Raw genomic sequence first — 25,435 nt, 5'->3', positions numbered from 1 at the left:
TATAGCTGTAGTGGGGGAGAATGTAGAGGGTGGGAGATAATCAGGAAAGGGCCAGAAGAGAGAGAGATACAGGACAGTGCTAAAATGGGGAGGCTTGCATTTCTGGTTGTATTTTTAAAAGTTGAATTGTATGTCAAAGTTTGAACATGAAATGATCATGCAAATTAAGGGTAAGTGCCTCCTTCTAAAGACAAAGTGATTATTATAGTTTAATTATTTGCAAGCCAATTATTTTTGGGGGTCTGAGTCGTGACTTTTTAATGTTTGGGGTTGGCAATATATATGTAATTTAGAAACATTTGAGATATTCAGATTAATGCACAGTGATACATGACCATGGAGGACAAGAAACAATTAAAAAACGGTTTTGTTTTTGGAGATGGCTGACAGAAAGATGTTGTGAGCAAAATGTGTCACAGTTCTGGCACCCCTTTCGCCTCCCCCCACCCCCCCGCCCCCAACACCACTATGGCTGGCCCTGTGTCCTTGACCAAGTGTAATTAAAAATTGGTTGGAATGAGTAATACAATTAATAACTGATTTAAAAAAAATCAACGTTGAGCATGCTCAGTAGTATTTGCTATTTTTTTTTAAAGCTAAGAAGAATGATTCCCCATCCTCTTTGTGCCATCACCGCATATTTCACTGCTCAAGAGTCAAGAAAGAAGACTGGCAGAGTAGGCACAAGGACACAGCTACTATCAGGCTGTTGCTTTACTGAGGTGGATTGTTTTGTGTGGATCAATGAGATGCACCATTATCCAAAAATAATGCCTTACTAGCAGGGAAAGAAGGACGTCAGATGTGAAAAAAACTGTGGGTCTCACAATTTGGGGGGGTTATTTTTAACTTCTCCAGCATTCTGCAAATTCTAACTTTTTTTTTTTTATTTAAAAAACAAAACAAAACTTTTCCGTTCCCGAGATTGGAAACCACCTCGGGGTAAAGGGATGTGTTGCTGTTAGTTTTCTGCAAAGCTGAGTTGTCTCCAAGTCCAAATCTGAACCCACCCTCCCTCCCCTTAACCAAAGGTCACTTTACTAAAAGTTTCAATGATTGAGGCCAGTATTAATCCCAGGCGTTTTCCTTTTCTCTGTAAAATGAAAGGCAAAAGCGCCGTTAATGTAACATGAAAGCTGCTCGGCGGCATTATTGTACAACAAAATATCACAACATGCCCCCGTTAAGGTTGCTGCGGCAACAGCCGATGTACTGGACGATGAACTGCTGCGAGCCCCATGGTTGAGAAACCCAAAGAGAATGGGCTTTTCCTAGGGGCAGCAGAGCCCAGGTAACAGGAGCCTCAACTCTCCCCCCTTTCTGGCTTTTTAAAGGTTAACTTCACATTGCATCAGCCCCGTGGCGGGGCTGGAAGAAAGAGCCCAGTTTCAGGCCGGGAGCCATGTGGGTCGGGGGGCTCCACCTGCACTTCCGGGGGTGCCACGGGGCGTCTCGGCCTTCCCGCGGGCCGGGGCTCTCCCATGGCGGGGCCGAACCATAATGGAAAGTACAAGGAGACCCCCGACCCTGTCCCGACCCCTCTCGCTCGGCTTCTCCGCCAGCGCCCGGCCTCACGCTGGGCTTCGTGCTTCTTTCTTCCCGGCCCCCGCCGGGCAGGGGCGGCTCTGCAGCGGGCGCCCCGGGTGGGTGCGGGCGGGCGGGGACCTTCTCCAGCCCGTGCCCCCGGGCTTGCGGCAGGAGCGGGCAGGGCCCGGCTCTGTGCCAGGGGAATGTGCCCCGGCTGGGGAGCTGCAGGAGCCGGGGGGGGGGGGGGGTCCCGTCTCGGGCGAGGCGGCTACACCCCGGCCGCCGCCCTGGGGCAGGGGCGGGAGCTGGAGCTGGCCCCGGGCGGGGAGCTCGGGCCGGGCCCCCTCCCCTCCCCGGCGGGGCGGTGCCGCGCTCCCGGCCCCCCTCGCTGCCGTGTATTTCCTCTTCCTCCCTGCATGCAGCAGCGGCGGCCGCCGGGCGGGGGGAGGGAGGGGGCTGGGCGGAGGAGGCGGCGGCGGCGGAGCTGTGGCCGGGAGCGGGAGCGGGAGCGGGAGGCGCCCAGACCCAGCCCGGGGACTTCAGCGGCCGCAGCGGAAGCGGGGGCCAGGGGAAGGAGGCGGGGGGCGGCGCTAGGAGCCGGCGGGGCCCGACGAGAGTCACCGTGTCACGGCGCCCGGGAAGCTGCTGGATCCGCCCCCTGGAGAGGCCGGGGCCGCCGCCGCCACCGACCCCCCCCTCCCCGCGCCCGCCGCCTCCTGCCCGCGCCGGGCTTAGCGCGCGGGGCCCAGGCCGAGCGGCGCCGAGCAGCCAGGGGAGCCCGGGACGGGCCTGGGCCGCCGCCTCTGAACTAGGATGTCCCGACATGAAGGTGAGGGCCGGGCCGGGGCCTCCGCCGGCCAGCGGGCTCGTCATGGCGGCGCCGTCGAGAGCGGGGGGCCGGCGGCGGAGGAGGTCCCGGGGCCGGGGCGGCGGCCGGGCAGCTTTGCAGTGTCATGGGGGAGGGGGCCGTGTCCGTTACGGGCAGGCCCCGGCCCCGCGGCCGCCGGCGGCTCCTGGCCCAGCCCAGGGCAGGCGGAGGGGCCTGCCGCGGCCTAGCGCGGTCCGGCCCGGCCGCCAGGCCCGGGGCTGGGTCCGTCCCCCCGCCCCTAAGCGGAGCGGCCTAGGGCCTGATGGGGCGAAACCTCCTTGGCCGGGGTTTGATCCTGCCTCGCTGTGCTGGGACGGGGCGGGGGCTGGCGCCGCCGGGCGGTGCGGGGCACAGGCTGGGCAGGGAGACGGGGCATTATTATGGGTGGGGGTGGCTGGCTGGGGGTGGGGAACCCGGGGGTGGGGGAGTGGGAGGGCGCAGATGGGGCTTGGGGGTGTAGGTAGGGGGTGGAGATGTGGGGGTGCGTGTTGGGGTCGGTAGGGCCCTGTGGGGGTGGTGAATGTGGGTGCAAGGTGTGTTGGGCTGTCAGGAATTGTGGGGCTGTGTATATGGTGTGGGGGTTTGTATGTAAAGGCAGGGGAAGGAGTCACACATGGCGTGTGCTGGGGAGGCCGAGCTGTTCATGCCTATGTCACAGGGGGAAGGGTCCAGGAGGAGGAGAGGGCATGTGCTGCATGTGGCTCAGAGGAGGGGAGCAATGTGTCAGGGCCGGGACTGTGTGGCGGCTTCTGTGAGGAGGCTGTAGGTGTGTTTTGGAGATGTTCGGAGAGTGTTTTCTTGTGAATGTGAGGGGTGGAAGATGAACAGGTTCATGCGTCTGTTTGGTGCAGGGAGAGGTCTTCATGTATTGTTCTGCATTGGGACTAGTGTTTGGGGGGATTGTTAGTAGTTGTGGTCTTGCTTTGGGATGAGTGGACATTTTGGCAACTTTGGAAGGATGTGAACTTTTAATGTTTTAATCTTTAATGTAGAAAAGGAGATGAATGCAAATGTGTTAACAAATCACTGCTAACATTTTGAAAGGTTAAGAAAAGTTATGTACGTAAGTAGAGAAAATGCTTTAGATAACATACTCTTGTTGCGCTGTATTCTTTATTGCTATAAGTGAAGTAAGAGGATAGTTAAGGATTAATCAAAAGCAGCAATGAGAAGGAAGGAGACAAGAACACAGAAGGCAAAGCAGGGAATGTATCTGGGAAGAAAAGAAAAATGTAATAGCGTGGATGTCTCTATGGAGAGGTTTTTTCTCACTTTGGCAAGTGAGAAAGTTGGGTTAGAATGTAAGATCTCCTTGTAATAAGAGATTTCATCCAGGTTATTGTTTCTTGAGGGGATAACCTCAGCACCTAACATGGCAAAAAGTTATCTCCTATCTCCCTTTGCTTAAAGAAGGATGATCTTTGTTTTCCCAGTGATATAGAAGTAATCTTTTTAAATTAGGCTGATCTCGGAAGATATACTGGAATAGAGGTGTCTACATCTAGTCTTGACAGACACAGGCAACGTGGTAGGAAAGTTCACAATTTGGGAAGTAATGTTATAGGCTTCCAGCCAGAGGGTAGGTAACTTTGATGCAGGACTAGATTATGTGGGATGGAGATTGGTGTCCACACCCCTCACTGTGCCTTAAGGTTTGCTAATTTAGCTGAGTAGTTTTACAGGAGTCCATTAGTACTGAAGAAGTGAGGTTTTTACCCAAGCTTATGCTCCCAATACTTCTGTTAGTCTTAAAGGTGCCACAGGACCCTCTGTTACTTTTTTCATTAGTACTGAGTTTTTTTTTTATTTTATTTTAAGAGGATGGATTGTTAAGCACTGGAACAAATTGCCTAGGGAGGTTGTGGAATCTCTGTCTTTTGAGGTTTTTAAGAACAAGTCAAACACCTGTCAGGAATGGTCTAGTTATTATGTGGTCCTGCAGGCAGGACTAGATGACCTCTCGAGGTCCCTTCCAATCCTACACTTCTATGATTCTATTATTGTTGCTGAACTTTTAGTCTGTCACACCAGACCCTAGCTCAGTCTCCTCATGTGATAGAATAAATTCCTCTTATCTTTCTCTGGATTTGGGTGGGTTTGTATAGAAGTAATTAAGCAAACAGCAAAATGAGGGTTAATCTCAGAGTTGCTTTGTGTATTGTATTTGTTGGAGGATATCTTCTGTAAATTGGTTCTCAAACTGTGGTGCATGCACTAGATGGTTGTATGCAGGTTTAAAGTATAGTATCAGGATAAGAACTCATAATTGCACTGAATAAAATTGCAAAGGTGGTATGCCAACTGCTTTTGAATTTTATTTGTTACACAGTAGATCTTAAAGTGAGAAATGTTGTAAATGTTTGTAATATTTGATAAAAAGGTATTTCACTCTTGGAGTTAGTATTTTACTGGGGGTCAGGAATTTTAGAAACAGAATTTTTATAAGCATGTCTCTTGTGGCGTATATTGTGAATTTCCTAAGCTGGAAAGAACATGTATGGAAGAACATGTTATTTTCAACGTGGGATTTTGGTGATGAGTATGGAGAATTATTTTAACTAAACAAGGTTAATATTTGGTTTGTACGGTTTTAAGAAAATCATAATGTTCCTTCTTTCAAGTTATACTGTGTTAGTTTTGAAAATGGAAACTCACCTTTTCCTATTAGGTTGCAGAGTATGTGAGGTTTGGTAACTTCACATTGTGGATGTATTCTTTCCAAAGTAAAACCAACAAGGTAAAACAGGGGTTCTCAACCTTTTTCTTTCTGAGGTCCCCCCCAACATGCTATAAAAACTTCACGGCCCACCAGTGTCACAACTGTTTTTCTGCATACAAAAGCCAGGGCCAGCATTAGGGCGTAGCAAGCCCGGCAATTGCCCAGGGTCCCATGCCACAGGGGTCCCTATACCACAGGGGTCCCCACAAAGCTAAGTTGCTCAGGCTTCGGCTTCAGCCCCAGGTGGCAGGGCTGGGAGCTCTGGGCTTCAGCCCTACACTGCAAGGCTTCAGCTTTCTTGCCCTGAGGCCCAGCAAGTCTAACACTGGCCCTGCTTTGCGGCCCCCCTGAAACCTGCTTGCGGCCCCCTAGAGGACCCTGGACTCCTGGTTGAGAACCGCTGAGATAGAAAATGCTGCTGCTGCAACTTGGTATGATACATTTTATAGGAACCTGGTTAGTCTTTTAGTCTTTCTATTGGTTGTCCCTTTATCCAGGACTTCACACAATGTATTCAAATTGTTTTATTATATGTATTATATAATATATATATTATATATATTGATAGTCCAAATTAGAAATTAGTTGTAAGATTGAAAATAGTGGATTTCTTTTTACTATATTACAGATTGAGACTTGGTTTCCATCGTAAGCCTGATGTGAGAGTACCACCCCCTCCAAAAGCCTCAAAAAATGTCATTCCCATTTCAGATCTTGCATGTGTGGTCTGTGGTCAGCAAACATTTTTGGTCCAAATTTGCGTTGAGTGAAAGAAGCTGTTTTTGAGTTATAAGACTCAGGATAAAACAACAACCCAGGCTTTAATCATGTTTCGAAAATTATATCTTTGCTGTTTTCTTTTCAGAATCATTTTGTACTAGAAATTTCAAATGAGATTTACTTGAGAGATCTTGGTGAAATCTAGAACACTAATTCTGAAATGGGGAAGGGCATGTTAGGGAACTAGATGCTGTAGAACATAGAATGTCAGAATGGTTCGCAGTACATTCATAAACAATGTAAATACATAAATCCCAGACACACCAACTTTGTTAAGGTTAAGGACATACCAGTAACTTAAAGGTAAACAAATACATTAAAAAAACCACACTTGTGTAGCTATTTTTTTTTAAAAACCACACTATTAGAAATTGAAGAAATGTTAAGATTAAACATATACACCTCTACCCCGATATAACGCGACCCGATATAACACGAATTCGGATATAACGAGGTAAAGCAGTGCTCTGGGAGGGTGGGGCTGCTCACTCCGGTGGATCAAAGCAAGTTCAATATAGCGCGGTTTCACCTATAACGCAGTAAGATTTTTTTGGCTCCCGAGGACAGCATTATATCTGTTATATCTACAGCGTAGAGGTGTATTTGAAAATGTCATAAGGCATAGGTGAATCATGACCAGAACAATCTTAACTGGTTTGGGACAACCAGAAACGTTGAGACAGTTAGGTGCTCAGTTTGGTAAGTGTGGTATAAAAGCATAAATAGATTTGATCTCTTCTGTTGGAGATAACAAGAACTGGAATGGTTTCCCTTTATTTGTACAATGGCTATGCCATACACAATCCACAAAAAGACTTTACAATTCCTGACTAGACAAATAGCACATTGGAGGCAAGAAATCTCAAGACCGAGCAGAGAATGACATGTGCCATCAATTATACAAATGTCATTAAACACAGAATTAATGTACCTTTGTATGCAAATCTCTGAGACCCAGATAAGGAATCTATAGCAATTTATATAAATAAGGCAAAGCTAGTGTGTTGAAGCATCAGTTTGCTAACAGAGACATGTATGCATGAAACCAATTGTAAAATCAGTACTTTGTGGTGCACATTTTCAATTCTTCGCTTACCTCTTCCTCAAATATAAGATTGTTATTCCACAAGTACATCTTCCCCAAATTTGCCATATAGCCTGCAAATTTCTTAAAACCTTTTTGTAGGAAAATTTTAAGAGATGAGGATAGTAGTTATAAAGCCTTTTCCAAATTTAATGGTAATACTTAGCTCTTAATTAGTGTTTTGATTTGTATGTCTCAAAACACTTGATATTGGTGGGTTAATGTTACTCAGTGAGAACAGGTTTAGGCCTATAATCAAAGTTAAGTGCAGTATCTAAAAATGGGTCAGCATTGTAGTTCAGGTAATGAGAATTGTGGTTGGGGCAGAGATAAGGTAGTGCTAAACCTAAATAATTAAAAATATGGAAACAGAATAAGTTGCTGTATAATAAAAATGTTTGCGTTCAGTGGAAAACTGAATCAGCTTTGGAAATATACGTTTGACAAATGCACTTGTCAATAATATTTTCATTGGCAGGTGGGCCTTACCCTTACCCTTACAGAATTTAAGCGTTTTTAAAAAAATCTACATTTCTGGCCCTTTTGGTGGCACAGAAAACTTCTCAATGTGAACCAGTGCAGTGTGGTCTTCCTGAATCTGCAGAAAGGGACTTAAAATAACAGAGGGCTGTGAGAAGACTTTCTTTCAGATCTGGGGTGAGAAACAAAGTATTGTCATGGATCAGAAGCTGGCGAGGAGACTTTTGTACTGGTGACCCCTTTCACAGAGCAAACCTCTGAGTGCGACCCACCCCTTATAAATTAAAGCCACTTTTTAATATATTTAACGCCATTATAAATGCTGAAAGCAAAGCAGGGTTTGGGGTGGAGGCTGACCGCTTGTGACCCCCCCATATAATAACCTTATGACCCCTGAGGGGCCCCAACCCCCAGTTTAAGAACCCCTGCATTAAATGGTCAATTTTCATGCTAGCAAAAGGTTAACAGCAGAGTGCCTCAATGTTTCCTACTAGGTCCAGTGTTGTTTAATGTACTTACGAATGATCAGGGAAGGAAGGAGTAGTGAGGAAGCAAAATTTTCAGGGGAGACAACATTATTTAGATGAGTTAAGAATGAAGCTGTCCCAGAAGAACTTCAGTGAGACCTAAAGAAGCTGATTGAATGAATAGCGTTATGGCAAATGAATTCAGTACCAATACATGAAAAGTAATACACAATGAAGGGGGAAAGTTAAGCTACTAACGCACCTTCCAAGGTTCTAAATTAGTTGTATCAACTCCGGAAAGGGACCTGGGCTTCATTGTAGATAGCTCAGGGAAGATGTTTGCTGTGTGGCTGTGGTCAAAAAAGCAAACGATGCACAATGAATGGGATGGAGAATAATATGGAAAATATTACACACAAACACACACAAATCATTACGGTAGCAAAGTCAGCACTCGGAAGTTAGGAACTGCCAGATTTCAAGTTGACTGTGCAAGCTTGTCATCTTCTTTGTGTGAATTAATTAAGATAGTCTTTCATTACATGATGACATCCTACTTTTTCCCCAGGACTCCTGCCTCATTGAATGCACTGGATAGATGGCACTCACTGAATGAGCAGCTAGCTAGTATTTTATCCTCATTCAGGGTGTGAAACCATACTTTATTTAGTGCACACCATCCAAACCCTGCTCTGAATGCAGATTCGTTTCCTCATTGGCTTTCTCTATGGCACTCATTACTAAAGTATCCGAGTTCTTCACGAACATTAATGAATTTATTTTCACAGCACCCATATGAGACGAGGTGGTGGTATTATCCCCATTTTACAGATAGTGTCTGAGGCACAAAAGTTATTATGTGAAGAGCAGTTGAAACGATTGGGATTGTTTACCTTAGGAGTGAGGTAAATAAGAGGGGGCATGAAAAAGTATGTAAAATGAATGGAATCGAGAAGGTAAATCAAGAGCTTTTGTTTTTCCTCTCTCATAAGATAAGAACAAGGGAAACATTCAATGAAATTAAAAAGTGGCCAATTCACAACTGATAAAAGGAAATACTTTATTCGCACAACATGTACTGAAACTATGGAACTCATTGCCCCTGGAGCCAAGAATTTAGCAAGATTCAGAAAGGGATTGGGCATTCTATATGGATAACAAAAGTATCCAGAATTATTATAATTATTTTTGAAGGGATATTAAGCCTCATATTTCAGGGTTTAAGCCAATCTCTAACTATTAGAGACCAAGATGAATCCTAATGTGGCAGCAGACTATCCCACCTCTGCCTACTGTGGAGTTCTTATGCCTTCCTCTGAAACATTGGGTGCTAGTCACTCTGGGACAGGATGCTGGATTGGGTGGACCTCTGGTCTGATGCAGCAATTTCTATGCTCTTGTGTAGATGTGGAGCTTGCCTGTGGCACCTGTGGATGGGATTACTACAGTGCCCTCCATTTGACAGTGCTATGGAAGACTGCTTAGAAATTTCAGTTGATGCAGAGCATGATGGCCTGCTCAATAGACTTATTGGCTTCAAACTTATTTTTAGGTGCAAATCAAGGTTTTGGTTTTGACCTGCTGTAGAAAGCTTTAAATCACTTGGTTTCTAGCTACTTCCTCAGTTGACTTCAGCTAGTGGTGATGTTCAGGCTGACAGCCTCCTAGTTTAAATGGCAAGGCATTATCACTGAAGTGCCTTTGAGTCCAGTAATATTTTGTATCACTTATATAGTACATCTGTAGATCTCAAAATTGCTTTTTAAGGGTGAGTGCACATTATTGTCCTCAATGGATAGATGAGAAGCTGAGGCGCAGAGAATGTGTTCATTTTGTTTATGCTCAATAGTGAGCCAAAATTTCTTGGGCCTTTCAGGGCACTCTGCAAAGCTCATCTAGTTTCTCAGGCTTTCTCTGAGGGACGTAGATAGAGTTGTTCTGGGGGGAAGAGTTCAGGTTGGGTGTATGGAGGGGTTTATGTTGATATGTCTTCCAGTTAAATTCTTTAGTTTGTATATTTTAAAAATTAAATTGTGCCTAGTCTGTATCTTGGCTAGGCATGTCGTAGAAACTCTCATTTGTCTCAATGTAGTAGTTTTTATGCCTTGTTCATCTCAATGTGGTGGTTTTTACTTCCTTATTCATCTTATTGGTATGGTTTTATGTGTCTGAATTGTTTCTCTCAAAACTGCTTTGTTTAGAACTTCCAGGAGACTTTGGACCTTTTCCTCTTCTCCATAAAACTTTCTCCCACTTTCTGAGCGCTGGTGGACAGCAGGGTAAATTTTTTATTATTTGCATTGTGGTGGTGCCTAGAGGTTGTAACGGATATTTGGGCCCCCGTTACAGTAATCACTGTACATATGCATAGTAAGACACATTCCCTGTCCAAAACAGCTTGCAGTGTAACCAGACAAGACAGACCAAGGATTGGAGAAAGGAAGTACTATTATTCCCACACCGTTTTATTTTTGTTTTAACAAATGGAGAATTGAGGCAAAGAGAAATTAAGTCACTTGCCTGAAGTCACACAAGGGAGTTGGTGACAGAGCTAGGAATTGAACCCAGATCTCTCAAGTCCCGGTGCAGTGCATTATAATCGCTAGTCCGTGCTTCCAATCTCCTTTTTCTAATTTCAGTTGTTACTTCATGCAAACTTACTTTACTATTAAGTATTTTAGATTTGGAATCTACTTTTAGTAATAACTTGGAGCTTCAAATTTTGGTCAAAATAGTGTTACGCGATTACGGTGATCAAAACTGAGTGCATTCACCATCCAAAAAAAACCACCCCAATAAAGAAGAGGGCGGGGACATGTAATTTCAGTAATTTGTCAGAGTGAGTGCATCCTACCAGTAATAAAGTAGATGACAATACTCGGTCTGGGTTGTCATTCCATTTTTTTTTTCTTACCTCAGGTCAGATTTGGTCCTCCCCCCATTATTTTCACCATTTCCTGATGCTTGAATTGTCTTTTGGGAAGGCAACATTCCTTGTCTTGAGTGACAAGAGGTGCTGTCTCTGGTCCGATAAATTGTCATCTTTTTCTTTGATCTCTTCTCTTGCCTCTTGTTTTCCCCAAATTGCCTTTGCCACTATCCCTTTTTCCCTTCCTCTCCTTTGCTGTGCTCCCACTCCCTCTCTTTCATCCCCACAAGTTCTTCTAAGATGGGGTTTTCAAAGGAGCCTAAGGGTTTTAGGCTCCTAAGTCCCGCTGAAATTCAATTGGGCCCCTTTGAATAGCTCTGCTAGAAGCACAACTAAACCTGGTGTACATTAGGAAATGTCACACAAAATGTTCCTAAGGTTCCCCTGTTTATAAAATGGTTTAAGTACTAGTATGGCCTAGAGAAAATGGTGTTAGTGTTGAAAAATGTCTTCTAGTTTGTGGGAATTATTTTGATGAAAACCATTTTCAGCAATAGATACACTTCCTAGCATAGACAAGGCCCCTGGGCCTCACCAATGTTAGCCTAATGAGAGTAACACAAATAACATTTTTGGCTAAGCCTCTGTTGACCAACTATCTTAGACTTTTTGCGTTTGAAAATTGAACGGGTGAGATAGATAGCACAAAAAGTTTAAAGTATGCCTGAGTAGTGTCCTGAACCATTTTAGTTTTGTCCCACATCTAGACTAGTGCTCTTCTAAAGAGTTTCAATTATAATCTTCTGTGGGTGCCTATCCCATATTTACCAGTACAGCTTCCAGAAGCAATGGGTTCTTGGAGATTTCAAAATCCATAGATGTATTGAGAGATAATAGTGGGAGGATTGTTGAACTGTTTGTGCTATTATGCCAGTAACTTCTGTCTGCACTGGCAAAGAAATGGCTCCGATAGAAACAGAATTCAGATTTGCTGGCTATTTTTGGGAAACTTAAAAAAAAAAAACCAAAACCTCCCACTGGTTTTAACACCTGTTCATCTGAATTGGAATTGAAACTGCTGGGAGCCCTAGTGTAGGCAAGGCATCAGTGGTTGGATCTGTTTCTGTCACCTTTTTAGTGAAATCTGCTGCAAAGCAATTCAGATTACTGCTATGGTTAAAAACAGGCCTGGCTGCTTGAGCCAGTCTACACTAGGGTTTCCAGCAGTTTTACCTCCAACTCAACAAAGCTGGTGTTAGAATTGTTGAGACTCTTTAATAAACTTTCCCAGTGTAGACAAGCCAGGCTAATCCAAACCCTATTTGGCACATGTCTACATTGTTTGAAGTACTTGTATGTGGATGCATGTGGTGTTTTACCAGCATGTTGGAGTAACAGTTGGTTTTTCAAGTGATAAATATCTCTAGTGTATGCAAGACTTTAATGAGAGGGGGGACAGACTTCTGCCTTATTGGAGACTGGCAGAAATCAGGCCTATAATTCACCAGTAGAGTTCTTCCAGTGGTACCTGTGGTGGAATCTACTGTAAACAGGGCACAGGTGTGTTATCGTCATGATGTAAAACCCTCTCTCCCCCATCTCCCACATGCTTATAAACAGGGTCAGTGAGCATTTATGTTGTTGTTTCCTATACCCCCAGTGCCATTCCCCTCCCTAAATGTAACCATGGATTGATTAGGGTAGGTATGGGATTCAGTATGCAGAGAAATATGGAAAGAAATTTTAAAGGAATTGTTAGAGGGTATAATTCAAACCAAAAATAAACTTTAAGATGTAAATGGGTATTGATGACTTAAGGACACTGAGGCTTTATAAAAGAAAACCTGAGAGCAGTAGCTATCAACCTTTCCAGACTACTGTATCTTTTGCAGGAGTCTAATTTGTCTTGTGTACCCCAAGTGTCACCTCACTTAAAACTACTTGCTTACAAATCAGACATAAAAATACAAAAATGTCAGTCACACTATTACTGAAAAATAGCTTACTTTCTCATTTTACCATGTAATTATTAAAATAAATCGATTGGAATATAAATAGCCTACTTATAGGCCTGGTCTACAGTCGGGGGGGGGGGGGGGAAGGGAAACCGATCTAAGATACGCATCTTCAGCTACGAGAATAGCGTAGCTGAAGTCGAAGTATTTTAGACTTAGAATCACTTACTTCGCGTCCTTGCGGTGCGGGATCGATGGCCACTGCTCCCCCGTCGACTTTGCTTCCGCCTCTTGCCGAGCTGGAGTTCAGCAGTCAACGGGAGAGCAATTGGGGATTGATTTATCGCGTCTATACTGCACACAATAAATTGATCCCCGCTAGATCGATTGCTACCCGCCGATCTGGCAGGTAGTGTAGACGTACCCTTAGTGTATAGTGTATCTAGAGCAGTATAAACAAGTCACTGGATGAAATTTTAGTTTGTACTGACTTCGCTAGTGCTTTTTATGTAGCCTGTTGTAAAATTAGACAAATATCTAGATGAGTTGATGTACCCCCTGGAAGACCTCTGCATACCCCCAGGGGTACACATAGCCCTGGTTGAGAACCACTGCTTTAGAGAGCCATGACATTCTCTGCTACATCTTAAATTTTTTGAAAAGTATGGAAATGCAATTATGATACCTCAAACAATCCTAACTTGGTCCCTGTCCACTGCCATTGTGGGCATTGTCTGTGCAAGATGAAAATACCTATGCTTATTTGATATCTCAAACACTATATATCTGGGTGATTTCAGTCACAAACTATCGCTTCTGCTATTGACTGTAACTGTCTCTTCCTCTGTTTTAAGAAGTTTGTAGTTGTAAACATCTTCAGTTAGTTCCCTTGTGGATTTAAGTTGCATGATGTATGTAGTTGAATTGCAAGCTGACTGGTCCCTGGTATAGGTCACTCACCAGGGCTTTGAGTATATTTTCCAGCGTCCTGCTCTCAGTTCTTTGGTATATGCAGCTTTAGGACAATCTGAGTGAAAACGCTTCTTGGTCTGCACCAGTGGATAGAGAAAGCAAAAGAATGAGTGCTCTGGGCTGCAAAATATACTCTTCCAGGTCTCTTGAGATGCGGGTAGCAAATTACCAAATTGTTATGACACAGTATCAATATGCCCTGTAGGATGCTGTTTCCCCCATCCTAGATGCCTTGCATGAGGAGCAGGAAAAGGCCGCTCAGGACTTTGTTGTATAGAGGATTGTTTGTAGCAAAGGATGCCCTTAGAGCATCTGATACTTCTGATGCTTGGGCCAGGCCAATAAGGATAGGCATTGTTATAAAACACCATTCCTGCATTCTAGACTGTCATCTGAAACTCTGTCAGAAGTAGAGGATTTGCCTTTTGAGGGACGCCTCTTTTCTTGAAGACTGAGTGAAACTGAAAGTTACCAGTGCCACTGTTTGCTCCTGGTGACTTACAGAGTCTGCTACAACACAAGAGAGTTTGCCTGTCCTGCTTTTAGGTATTATAGGTAGTTACCAAATACATCAGAGGTTCTCTTTCTATTATAGACCTCAAAACCAGCCTTGTCGTCCGTATCCCTCCAATAAGCAGGGATAATCCAAGCAGGGCCACTGGAGTTTTAGCTCAGGAGCTCATCAGTTTCTAGAGCTCAGATCTGATGGGATTATTGAGAATCCTGGGCAATGAGTCTTGTTAATATTGCACCTCTTCTACTACTGTGTCCCTTCCCTTTTCAAGTTTCATTTCTCAGCATTAAGGTGCCTGGTATCCAATTACTTAAGATCAGTGAGTGTTGAATATTGTTTGCAGTGGTTACATTCAATTTCACACCAAATCTCCTTCAAAACCCACTTCTTCATCCCTCTTCATGGATCCTTCTCACAAGATAGAGATTTTGGAGAAAGCTGAATCTCTCCTTAACAAAGGAGCTATATGGGATGGTGCCACAGGACCACCAGATCTTTCCTAAAAGATTTTGAAACCTGTTGGATGCCACCTGAGTTAACCTCATGTCACTTAACACTTAGAGATTATGGCTATAAGGGAGGTGTGGACCCTCACAGCTGCCTCAGTTTCTTCCAGCAAACCCAGGAGCCTTAGGAGGATTGCCAGGACTGTGAGGAAGTGGGGAAGGTGAGTGTGAATGTGCAGAAGCAGCACCCTAGCAGGGCCAAACATATATATTCTGTGCCAAAGTAGAAGTTAAAATCATGGAAGGCTAGAAGAGCCAAGTATGAGAGATGGGGTTTGGAAACCTTTTGTTGTGCTGTATGTAGATAGTGCTAAAAGTGCTGCACCATGACCCAGGCCACATTTGTACCTCATTTTTCTTGACCATTTAAGGCAGGATTACAACTGTTTGGGTAATCTATTGACACAGTTAGGATGCTGGTATGAGCTGCTGGGCTGTTTACTGTTGCGTTGCTCTGTGAAGAAATACTGGCAGCACAGTAAGGTGACAGGCCACCCTAGCACATGCATGGAGGATCCTGGGAAGAGAAGAATTTGGCTGTACCATCTCCTGCAGATATCAACTATTTGGAATGCCCGTTGGCATATGCAGGTTGGCGGTATGAGCTGATCAAATGTAGTCACATTGCCCACCAATTGTTGTTGTTCTGTCAAAAAGGATATTTTGTCTGACAAAATCTGATCCCATACATCAGTACTGCTTATTCTATAAACGTAGCTACATTTCTTGTCAAACCATCTGTGTGGATGTTGACTTTTTTCTTAGAAATGCAACTGTACCGGTTAATACGAGTATAATGATCCCATGCAGTATTGATGGAAGTACTTCATGATTGTTGCCCCCCCCCTTTTTTTCTTTAAACAAGCCAGTGTCTTGCTTGCTTTGCGCCAAGGTCAGTCCCATTATCAAGTGTTACTTAATTAAACTAACCCAACATTTTATTTTGGGCTCTCAGTCCATGTTGTCAATATATATTTCTTTGCTAATGTTATTAGGAGATCAGCATTGGCTCTTCTCTTTTGCACTGTTTGCTTGTGTGATGGGATGTACAAATCCCACACTGGACACTAAGGGATTAAGGAATTGCTCTGGGCCCAGGCAGCCCCACCCCACCACACCTGTAGCAAATGCACCAACTGGAGGAGGAGTTAAAAGGCAGGGGAGCAGGTCATTTGGTGTCTGCTCAGGGAAGAGAGCAGACCTGCAACCTGCAGCGCCAGGAGCAAAGAGCTGAGGAAAGGCAGAATCCCTCCCTAAACAACTGCCTAGTGGTCCCTCCCTGAGGTGAAGGGAGGACCTGCTGCAGAGACAGCCTGAGAGGGAAGCATTCTCCTCTCCCTTTCATACGAACTCTGGACGTGGTTAATCCCCCTTTATTTTTGTTCAAACTACCTGAGCAGGGGAAAGCCCTTGGCCTAAACTGGCCCAGGAGGCTGGGCCATACCGCCAGAGGAGGCAGTTCCTCCCCGAGAGAGAAAAGAGAGCGACCTCACTACACTCAGGTGCCAGAAGGTGCCTTTTGCTGAGCAGACATCCCTCACACTGCCTGAACCCAGACAGTGGCCTGGTCCCCACTAAGTCCCCAAATCGGACTAAGGTACGCAAATTCAGCTACGTTAATAATGTAGCTGAATTCGAAGTACCTTAGTCCGAACTTACCGCGGTCCAGACGCGGCAGGAAGTCTCCCCCCGTCGATGCCGCGTACTCCTCTCGGCGAGCTGGAGTACCGGCGCCGACTGTGAGCACTTCCGGGATCGATCCCAGAACATCGATGGCGTGCCGCCGGACCATCCGGTAAGTGAAGACTAGGCCAGTGACTTTCAGACAATTGCCGGGAGGTGGTAGGAAATGGCCCAGGGAGAATGGGCAGTCCTGGCTGTCAGAGCACTGACGGCTCTCAAAGGGCCCTGGGTGAGAGCCCGGTGGAGGGGCGGAGCCCGGGCTCCCCTACAACACCGTTTGCATGTCAGGGGCCTAAGCCCCGACCACTAGGCCATGCTCCCCTAACAACTACCCTGAGTGAGGACTGTCACAGCTTGCTTGTAAGATGTATAGATATGATAGTATTTCTATATACCAGTGGTGCGCAAACTTTTCCAGTCGCCATTACCCTCTTCCCCCAAAAGGAATCTGTCTGCCCCTCCCTCCCCCAATTACTGCACAGTCATGGCTTCCTCAGCAGTAGAGCTTGGGTTGAAGGCAGAGCTGGGAATGGAATTGAGGATGAGGAAGAGCTGGGGCTAGAGGCGGAGCTGGACTGTGGGGGAGAGGGAATGAGGGCAGAGCTGGGCTGGGGGCTGAATGGGGTTGGGGGAAGAGCGAGGCTGGGGGTGGAGCAGGGCTGAAAGCATCGTGCTCCCTTCTCACCCCCTATGGGGGCTGGTATGGGCCCTATAGTGACCCCCTCCGACAGTGGGGCGCACCCCCTGAGGGTGTGTGGAGGAACAGTTTGGGGACCATAGCTATATATGTTCCAGAGAGCTTTGTGAGTAAATGGCTCTTTTCCCCTAATGTGAATTACAGTTAATATCTTTCTCAATAAATAAAAGAAAAAATTCAGATTAAAGGATCCTATGAGTAGAAAAGGGGGAGTCCTGTTAGAAAATGTGTTTTGAGTGTCACGCTAATTTCCGCAGCTGTTCTGTCATCTTATTCAGATTAGTAGTTTGAATGGTATTGCACAAGACTCCTTCAGGTGTGCTGCTAAAATCCTCCGCTCCTCCAAACTTGCTCATTGAACTTCCTGGATTTGCCAATGAGGGTGTGATATTTTGTCTGATAGCTTTTCTCTTCAAAATGGATGTAGTATTTTTACTTTAGTTTTTTTCAATACAGTTGAATCTGGGATTCTCAATCTGATTTGTCAGGAAATGTAGTTATGTCGGATTATAGGCCATATAACGATCCTTGATCAAATGCAGAGGTTTATTTCAGTAAAGAGAGACTGTCAGTACTTTTTGGCTTATTAACTGTCTAAGAAGCATTTTAGAAGCTGGAAACTTCCTGACTGAGATAATTGAAGAAGGCCAAAATTATCAGAAATGTTCATTAATTTTGTGTGCCTTGTTTTTTGAGAGCCCAACTGGAGGATCTTCTGCCTGATTTTCAGCTACAGACCCACAGCTACAGTTAAGGAGCTGAACATTTCGGAATATTTGGCTGTAAATCGATAATAAAGAATCCTAGAATATCAGGGTTGGAAGGGACCTCAGAAGGTCACCTAGTCCAACCCCCTGCTCAGAGCAGGGCCAATCCCTAGACAGATTTTTGCCCCAGATCCCTAAATGGCCCCCTCAAGGATTGAACTCACAACCCTGGGTTTAGCAGGGCGATGCTCAAACCACTGAGCTATCCCTCCCCCCACAAGTGATTGTGCATCCCCTTCCTGGCACACCATAGGAAAATATAAATTAAATGTTGATAAATACTAATCAGAATTAGACACCTGTAGTGTGTGAATGTAGAACATTCATGTGAATTCACTTGGGAGTAAACAGATAAAATATTAAATACTTCTATAGGTGACAGTTAAGTAATATGGTGACATGGGTTGGTTCTTATGATAATGAGCAGCACAACATCAGCAGTTTAGTATCTAGATCTTTGGATCGGGCTCAATTAAACTGAAACGAGCCTTGGTTTTTCTTTTAAATGTCACCTGCTTTGTCACATAAAATAAGAACTGTATTTCCTGTAAATTACAAGTGGACACTGTATATCATTCAGCTGGAGTTCCTGTTGTGTAGTACCAATAAAATGCCATCTGCCTCAGCTGACAAACCATTCATAATTAGGGAGCTAGTGAAACGGTGGCGTGTTTCTAAGAACATTAAAAAAAAAAAAAAAGTATTAAATCTTGGTGATTTTCATTAATGGTTGTGAAGAGGCCCAGAGTGTGCTTTAGCCTGTTTAAAAGGAGGACTTTGTGCTTGGGATGTCATGCCCCTTGCTGGCCAGTCTGGCAGGTGCTATATTATGCACAGGTTCTGTGTCTTACACTGGCTAAATCCCTGAAACATGGCTGCTTTGAGATCCTTGGATGAAAACTGCTGTAGAAGTGCAGAGTTACTATGTTTTTATGATTGTTTTTGTTGTTACTGGATTCTGAGTTGCTTGCTGCTCCAGAGAAGAATGGTCGGGCCAGCTATTCAACTCTTCTCACTTCTGCTGCCCCAGTAGAAAGTCTTGAGTTAGAAGAATATGTAAGATTCAAGTGACCTTTAAAGAGGTTCACTTGTTATGCTGCATTACTCTGTCAGGTGGTTCTAGGGAGAGCAGCTACCATTGCTTTTGCCGTGTTGAGGCCTACTGCAGGAGTAAATTAGATGAGTATCTTCAGGCTGTGCTGTGGGGGGGAAAGAGAGAAAAAAGAGGAAACAGACTGAAAACAACTCAAGAAAAGAGACCCCATGATCTGCATTAGGAAAGAAAATCAGAGTTAAGCTGGGAAGATACCAAAATGAGAGGCGTCATAAGTAGGATTGGTAAAAAGTACACAGTGAATGAATTATTGGATTTTACTTGACAAATACTGTTTTTGTATTATTTAACCAACTCTGGAGCCAGTCATGGCTTTTGGCAAACACATTGTTGGATAAAATACATATGTAATTAATCTAATGGGTTTTAATATTTTTCTGCTGTTTGGCCAGCCCTAGTAGGTACACTGTCAGACGGCTTCCATTTAATTACACACAAAAATTCTGTTAAAAACATTAAGGTTGCAGAGCCAAGCACTCCAAAGTTAGGAAATGCCGGTATTAAGGTTGCCTGTACAAGCTTAATTTGTTTTCCTTCAGTGTCTGCATTATGCTACTGTCTTTAATTACATGATGACAGGTATCAGAGTAGCAGCCGTGTGTGTGTGTGTGTGTGTGTGTGTGTGTATATATCTCCTCAATATATGTTCCACTCTATATGCATCCGAAGAAGTGGGCCGTAGTCCACGAAAGCTTATGCTCTAATAAATGTGTTAGTCTCTAAGGTGCCACAAGTACTCCTGTTCTTTTAATTACATGATCACAGATAATTTTTTCCAAAGGACCCAAGTTTCTTTTAGTGCACAGGATGGATAGTGCTCACCTAGTGAGCAGCTATTCAGTATTTTTATTTTCTCATTGTTCAGTGTGTGCCCCAGGCCACAGCGCACTGTTCAAAACCTGCTCTGAAGACAGAATTATGAATTTCCTCATGGGCTTTTCTGTGGTGCTCATCACTATGGCATTTGATTGCTTCACAACAATAATGCATTTATTTTCACAACACCCCGTGAGGTGAGGGGGATGATGATATCTTCATTTTACAGATGGAGAACTGGGGCACAGAGATTATGGCCAAAAGTACCCACTAATTTTAGATGCTCAATTTGAGACAACCAGGAGCTGATTTTCAGAGTATTTAACATCATACAGCACTTCATTATACGTTCAAAGCACCGCTCCCATTGACTCCATTTGCAGCTGAGAGTACTCAGCACTTCTGCAAGTCAGACCCCAAGGTTGCAAGTCAGGCACCCAGAAAATGAGGAACATGAGTGACCGTTATGAAAAGTTTGGTTTTAAGTGACCTAGCAACACTGGCACTGATAAAATCCAAGAGCCTCCTTTCTCTTCCTGCAGTCCCAGGCCTCATTCCAACTTCTGCAACAAATGAAGCATGCGTTCTCCAAACACTCTCCTGTTCTCTGAAAATATCTTCTCAGTGTGCAGTGGCAGTCAAAAAAAGCTAACGATGGTAGGAACCATTAGGAAAGGGATAGATAATAAGACGGTAAATGTAATGCCACTGTGTAAATCCATGGTATTGAATACTGCATGCAGTTCTTGTTGCCCCATCTCAAAAATGATATATTAGAATTGGAAAAGATACAGAGAAGGGCTACAACAAGGATTAGGGGTCTAGAAGAGCTTCCATATGAGGAGAGATTAAAAAGACGGGGACTTTTCTGCTTGGAAAAGAGACAACTAAGGGGGGGATATGATAGAAGTCTGTAAAATCCATGAATGATATGGAGAAAGTGAATGGGGAAATGTTATTTACCTCTTCACATCATACGAACTAGGAGTCACCCGATTTAAATTAATAGGTAGCAGGTTTGAAACAAACAAAAGGAAGTACTTCTTCACACAGCACAGTGTCAGCTCTGTGGAACTCATTTCCAGGAGATGTTTTGAACGCCAAAAGTATAACTGGGTTCAAAAAAGAACTAGTTAAGTTCTTGGAGGATAGATTCATTAATGGCTATTTGCCAAAATAGTCAAGGATGCAACCCCATGCTCTGGTTGTTCCTAAGCCTCTTTCTGTCAGCTGCTGGGACTGTATGACAGGAAATGGATCACTCGATAATTGCCCCCTGTTCTGTTTGTTCCCTCTAAACGGTCTAGCATTGGCCGTTGTTGGAAGACCGTATACTGGGCTAGATAACAATACTGGGTCAGACCAATGGTCTGTCCTTATGTTCTCCTTTCCTACACAGCCCTGATTCATCCTCAGAGTGGGTCCATCCTGTGCTGCGGGGAGAGTCCTGTGTAAAAAATAGTCTTTAATTACATTGTCCTATTCTATCACATATGCATAAGGGGGCCGAATTAAGGTTGCACGGACGACCTTAATTCTGTTTTCTAACTTTTGGAGTGCTTGATTTTGCTAGAGCTTTTCAAAGAAAAGGTTACCAGAATTTTTTTTAACACTGTAAACCTATCTTTCTCTAGCCTAGTTCTCTGACATGGCTGAATTGCTTTGGCTACAATTAAAAAAAACAAAACAAAAACCACACCCTTCAGCCTGAGACAGACATCCAGCATGGGAAATTTCAGCCCAGTGGTTAACATTTGGTGATGTTATAAGCAAATAAAAACAGGGTCTTTTAAAGGGAAGTATCAGGGTAAATAGGTGCTACCAGCCATGCCTACAATATTCTCCAGAATGTAACATTTAAATGCAATACAGACTTGTGTTTTTTGCAGGGTTGTGGCTTTGAGGGGGCAAGCCCAGCACAGCTATTTTTTTCAAATTCTGGTTTGTAGGCTCACTCTGGGATAGTCAAAGGGGCCTGAGGGAGTTTGGTGGCCAACTCCTATTGCATTTCAAAGGGATTTGGCCACCCAACTTGCCTTTTGAAGCGCTCAGTCTTAGTTCTTAGGTTAGTAGATGTCAAGTAAACTTGTCCAGCACCACATATAACTCATGAAGTAAAGCTGGTGTAAATGACCATGTTCGTTCTAAAGAAGGGAATGCTGAGAGAGAGAAAGATGGTTCTACTCGTATGTAAAGGGATACTAGGAGGACAAGGATTCAATTACCCTCATTAGTTGATACAGACAGAGGAAGAGGTTTAAGTGGTGCTTCAGTTTTGTCCAGAAGACTAGCTCTTATAGCATTGTCAGTTATCAAACGTTAAAATAGTGAGGGTACCCACAATCATCACTGCTGCAATGTGCTATTAAAATTAAGGGGCTTGCTCACCCTGGACTCTGCCAAGAAAGCAGTATGTTAGTTTTTCCATAACCAGATCTTGCCTTCATTACACCTGACAGGCAAGGAAAGCTTTCTAGCTAAGTACTTCAGCCACAGGAGTCATGTCCATTATAAATGGTTTACAGGGATCAGTAGAGGATCTTTTCTTCGGTGGGTTTTTTTTTATAAATGGGCTCTTTGCATCCCCGAACATTGCTGAGTATCTACTATTTAATACCAGTTGAGACAGAGAGCAAGAAGTCCTATTGCAGTGGTCCCCAAACTGTGGGGCCTGCCCCCTAGGCAGGTGTGTAGGAATGTCCACGTGGGGGGAGGGCAGGGAAGGAACGCCACCCAGCCCTGCTCCCCCCCCAGCTCCACTCCGGCCCTCACTCCTGGCTGCAGCTTGGCTGCCAGTCCCCACTCTTGGCCCCTGGCTGCGGCTCTGCTCCCAAGTCCCAGCCTGGGGGAGCACGGACACATTCCATTACTGGTAAGGGAGGACATGAGAGGAAAAGTTTGGATATCACTGCCCTACTGAATCCATTCCATTTCCATTGTGAAGCTGTATGCTTTTTCCCCTTTATTTCACATTGTATATGATATGACAAGTAGCTCGTATGAGTTTTACAGTCCTGCCTTATTCTCATTCAGTATGATGTTTACACCATCACACTGAGAGGGATCTTTCAGAGTAGCAGCCGTGTTAGTCTGTATCCACAAAAAGAACAGGAGTACTTGTGGCAGCTTAGAGACTAACAAATTTATTTGAGCATAAAGCTTATGCTCAAATAAATTTGTTAGTCTCTAAGGTGCCACAAGTACTCCTGCTCCTTTTTAGCTGTGACCCCCAAACTTTGCTACTTCACCCAGATACAGAATTGCTGCATCTGGCTACTTGGAATCCTACCTAGGTTTTTAATTTTAGATAACGTAATTTGCCTCATGTAAGTCTGGAAGGTGCTGTTGGAGTCCTGGTAGCTTCTTTTTGGTTTTGTTTTTTTGGGAGTCATGTCCATTGAAACAGGCATGTCTTTTAATTTGGTTTTGTCGGGATGGATTACCTTGAGTATGCTATCTGCCTTCTCTTTTGAAACTGTTACTTTCCCTAATAAAATCGGTTAACTATCCCTAGTATTATAGTATACTTGGGACTAATTGTGATTTACCACACTTGTGTGATTGAAAAATCTGTCTTTACTCATTTACTGAAGAAGCATTTACTTAAAGGGATTTTGTATGTATCCCTCAGATTAGACATCTCACTGCTTCATGGGATTTGAAAGTGACTTCTGGTTATTCCTATTTTGGCCAGACAAGTAGGTGAAATTCAAACTCCCTTTGTCCTGCTTTGCAGTATTTCACAAAAATAAGACACTCCTGTTTAATCTAAGAGCTTGTTACCCAAATTGGTTTACAAATTTCATCTCCCATAGACTGTTGCCCTTCCAATCTTACACTTTGAGATCTCATAATTTGTTTGTTTGAGGCTTGGCTACAGAAGTTGAATGTGAAATAGGTCACATTTATCTGGGCAGGACTAAGCTTTTTCATAGATCATCCTGGTTGTTCATTGCATTTGGAGAGAACTCAAAGGGGGAGTCTGTTCCTTTAGAGACAGGCCAAGTGGCTATTTCTGTGTATCCAGAGTAGTTCTTCTTTATTCTCAGAGAGAACTTCAGGTCATTCTACAAGATGTGTGACAGCCTCAGCAGCTTGTCTCTGTTTAAAAAAAAAAAAAAAAAAATCAAAACCCAAATTTGGTAGGTAGTCAGGTGGCATTTGAGCCATACTTTTATCCAGCATTTTCTTCCTCTGTTGAAATCCGTTCAGATGCTCACTTCAGTCTCATCAATTAAATACTGCTTAGCTCTCCTGTTATGAGTGTTGCTTGTGTAGGTTAATTCCTAGTAGAAAGAATTCCATAAAAGAGGAAGGAATCTTACTTATGACTCATTTGACTTGGAGGAGAGTAACCTACAGTCACAAATGTGAAAGCGGCATTTTAAAAATACTTTAAGCCTCAGCATAGTTTTTCATCTAAAATATCTATGCTAAAATATTTGTGTAGTAATTTCTTGTGTAAAGTGTTTTCATGCATCAATAAGCAAAAACGTAATGTGAAAATATCGCGTTCTTTATACTGAAGGAGAGAACAATTTTTTTTGTCCATAAATGCTAGTATATGTGTTCTGATTTGTCTCATTAAAAAAATCTGTTTTATGTTAGTATTATTAATAGATATCAAGAAACCTTAACCTCTTATGAACTGAGAGGATTGCTAGTGTGGTAAAATATTAGCCAAAAAAAAGGGTTTAGGACTGCTGTTTAATCAATTAAAAGTACTATTTTAGCTTTTAGCACACTGCTGCCCTCTAGTGGAGCTATATTGTATTAAAAAAGACAGTCCTATTTCCATTGGATTGTCAAAAGGGCAGGGGTGGGAAATAAAGCAGAAAGGAGAGATGAGAGATAAGAATAGACTAGAGCAAATTCTGATTCTGAAAACAGTAACAAGAAGTTGAGACTAGGGTCTCTGAAGTTAAAAGAATCCAATTCAAAGATCCCAGCCTTAAGACTAAGAGGGTAATTGAGTTGAATTGTTTTCCTTTGCCTTTAAGCAGTGAGAATTGACTAGGAGGGTAGAGGTATGTGCTCATGAAGTGTCAGTATCATTCCAAACTGGAATGTAACTCTCTTTGGACCTGCTCTCATTGCACGTTCATATTTTGGTAATAATTTAATAGGACATAGTGATTTAAAAAAAACTTTATTCATTTTGCTCACCCCACCCAGTTGAAAGTGTAAAACATCTACAAATGCTCTCCTGTTAGTATAAATTTATAATATGCATTGAAAATACAGTTTTAAAATTGCTGTTTCAGCACTTTTCAGTTGCCTCACTGAAAGAGGCAAACTGTAACGCTATCAGGGGAATACAGTGGAGGAGTCTGGAGGACAATTTTCAGTTCAGGTGAAGATTCCTAAATGTATATTTAAAAAACACTGACATTAATGTTAGAGGGCTTGCTTTGCATTTACATCAAGCGCCCTTTGACACTGAGGCACCTGCCAAAAGCAGCGTAATCAGAATTGCTTTCAGAGTGTCTAGATTCTTGCCATACATGGTCTAGTGGTTCTCAACCTTTCCAGAGTACTGTACTCCTTTCAGGAGTCTGATTTGTCTTGTGTACCCGCAAGTTTCACCTCACTTAAAAACTACTTGCTTACAAAATCA

At 43.6% G+C, this 25,435-nt stretch overlaps 1 protein-coding gene across 2 annotated transcripts in view; it reads left to right on the top strand.

The window, feature by feature from the left end:
• Positions 1 to 1,174: 1,174 nt before the first annotated feature.
• KCMF1 (potassium channel modulatory factor 1) overlaps positions 1,175 to 25,435 on the top strand; it is a 71,048-nt gene continuing 46,787 nt past the window's right edge. Inside the window, exon 1 of one of the 2 annotated variants that reach the window (XM_065549822.1) lies at positions 1,175 to 1,291. Coding sequence is in view for 1 of the 2 variants with exons in the window: in XM_005278878.4 (XP_005278935.1) it covers positions 2,341 to 2,356 (16 nt within the window). In the remaining variant the exon portion in view is untranslated. Of the gene's footprint in view, positions 1,292 to 1,938; positions 2,357 to 25,435 lie in introns of those variants that run through there. The other variant, XM_005278878.4, reaches the window with a different exon arrangement.

The sequence above is a fragment of the Chrysemys picta genome, chromosome 6 (assembly GCF_011386835.1).
Source record: "Chrysemys picta bellii isolate R12L10 chromosome 6, ASM1138683v2, whole genome shotgun sequence".
Taxonomy (NCBI): domain Eukaryota; kingdom Metazoa; phylum Chordata; order Testudines; family Emydidae; genus Chrysemys; species Chrysemys picta.
This window is presented reverse-complemented; position numbering and strand designations above follow the sequence as displayed.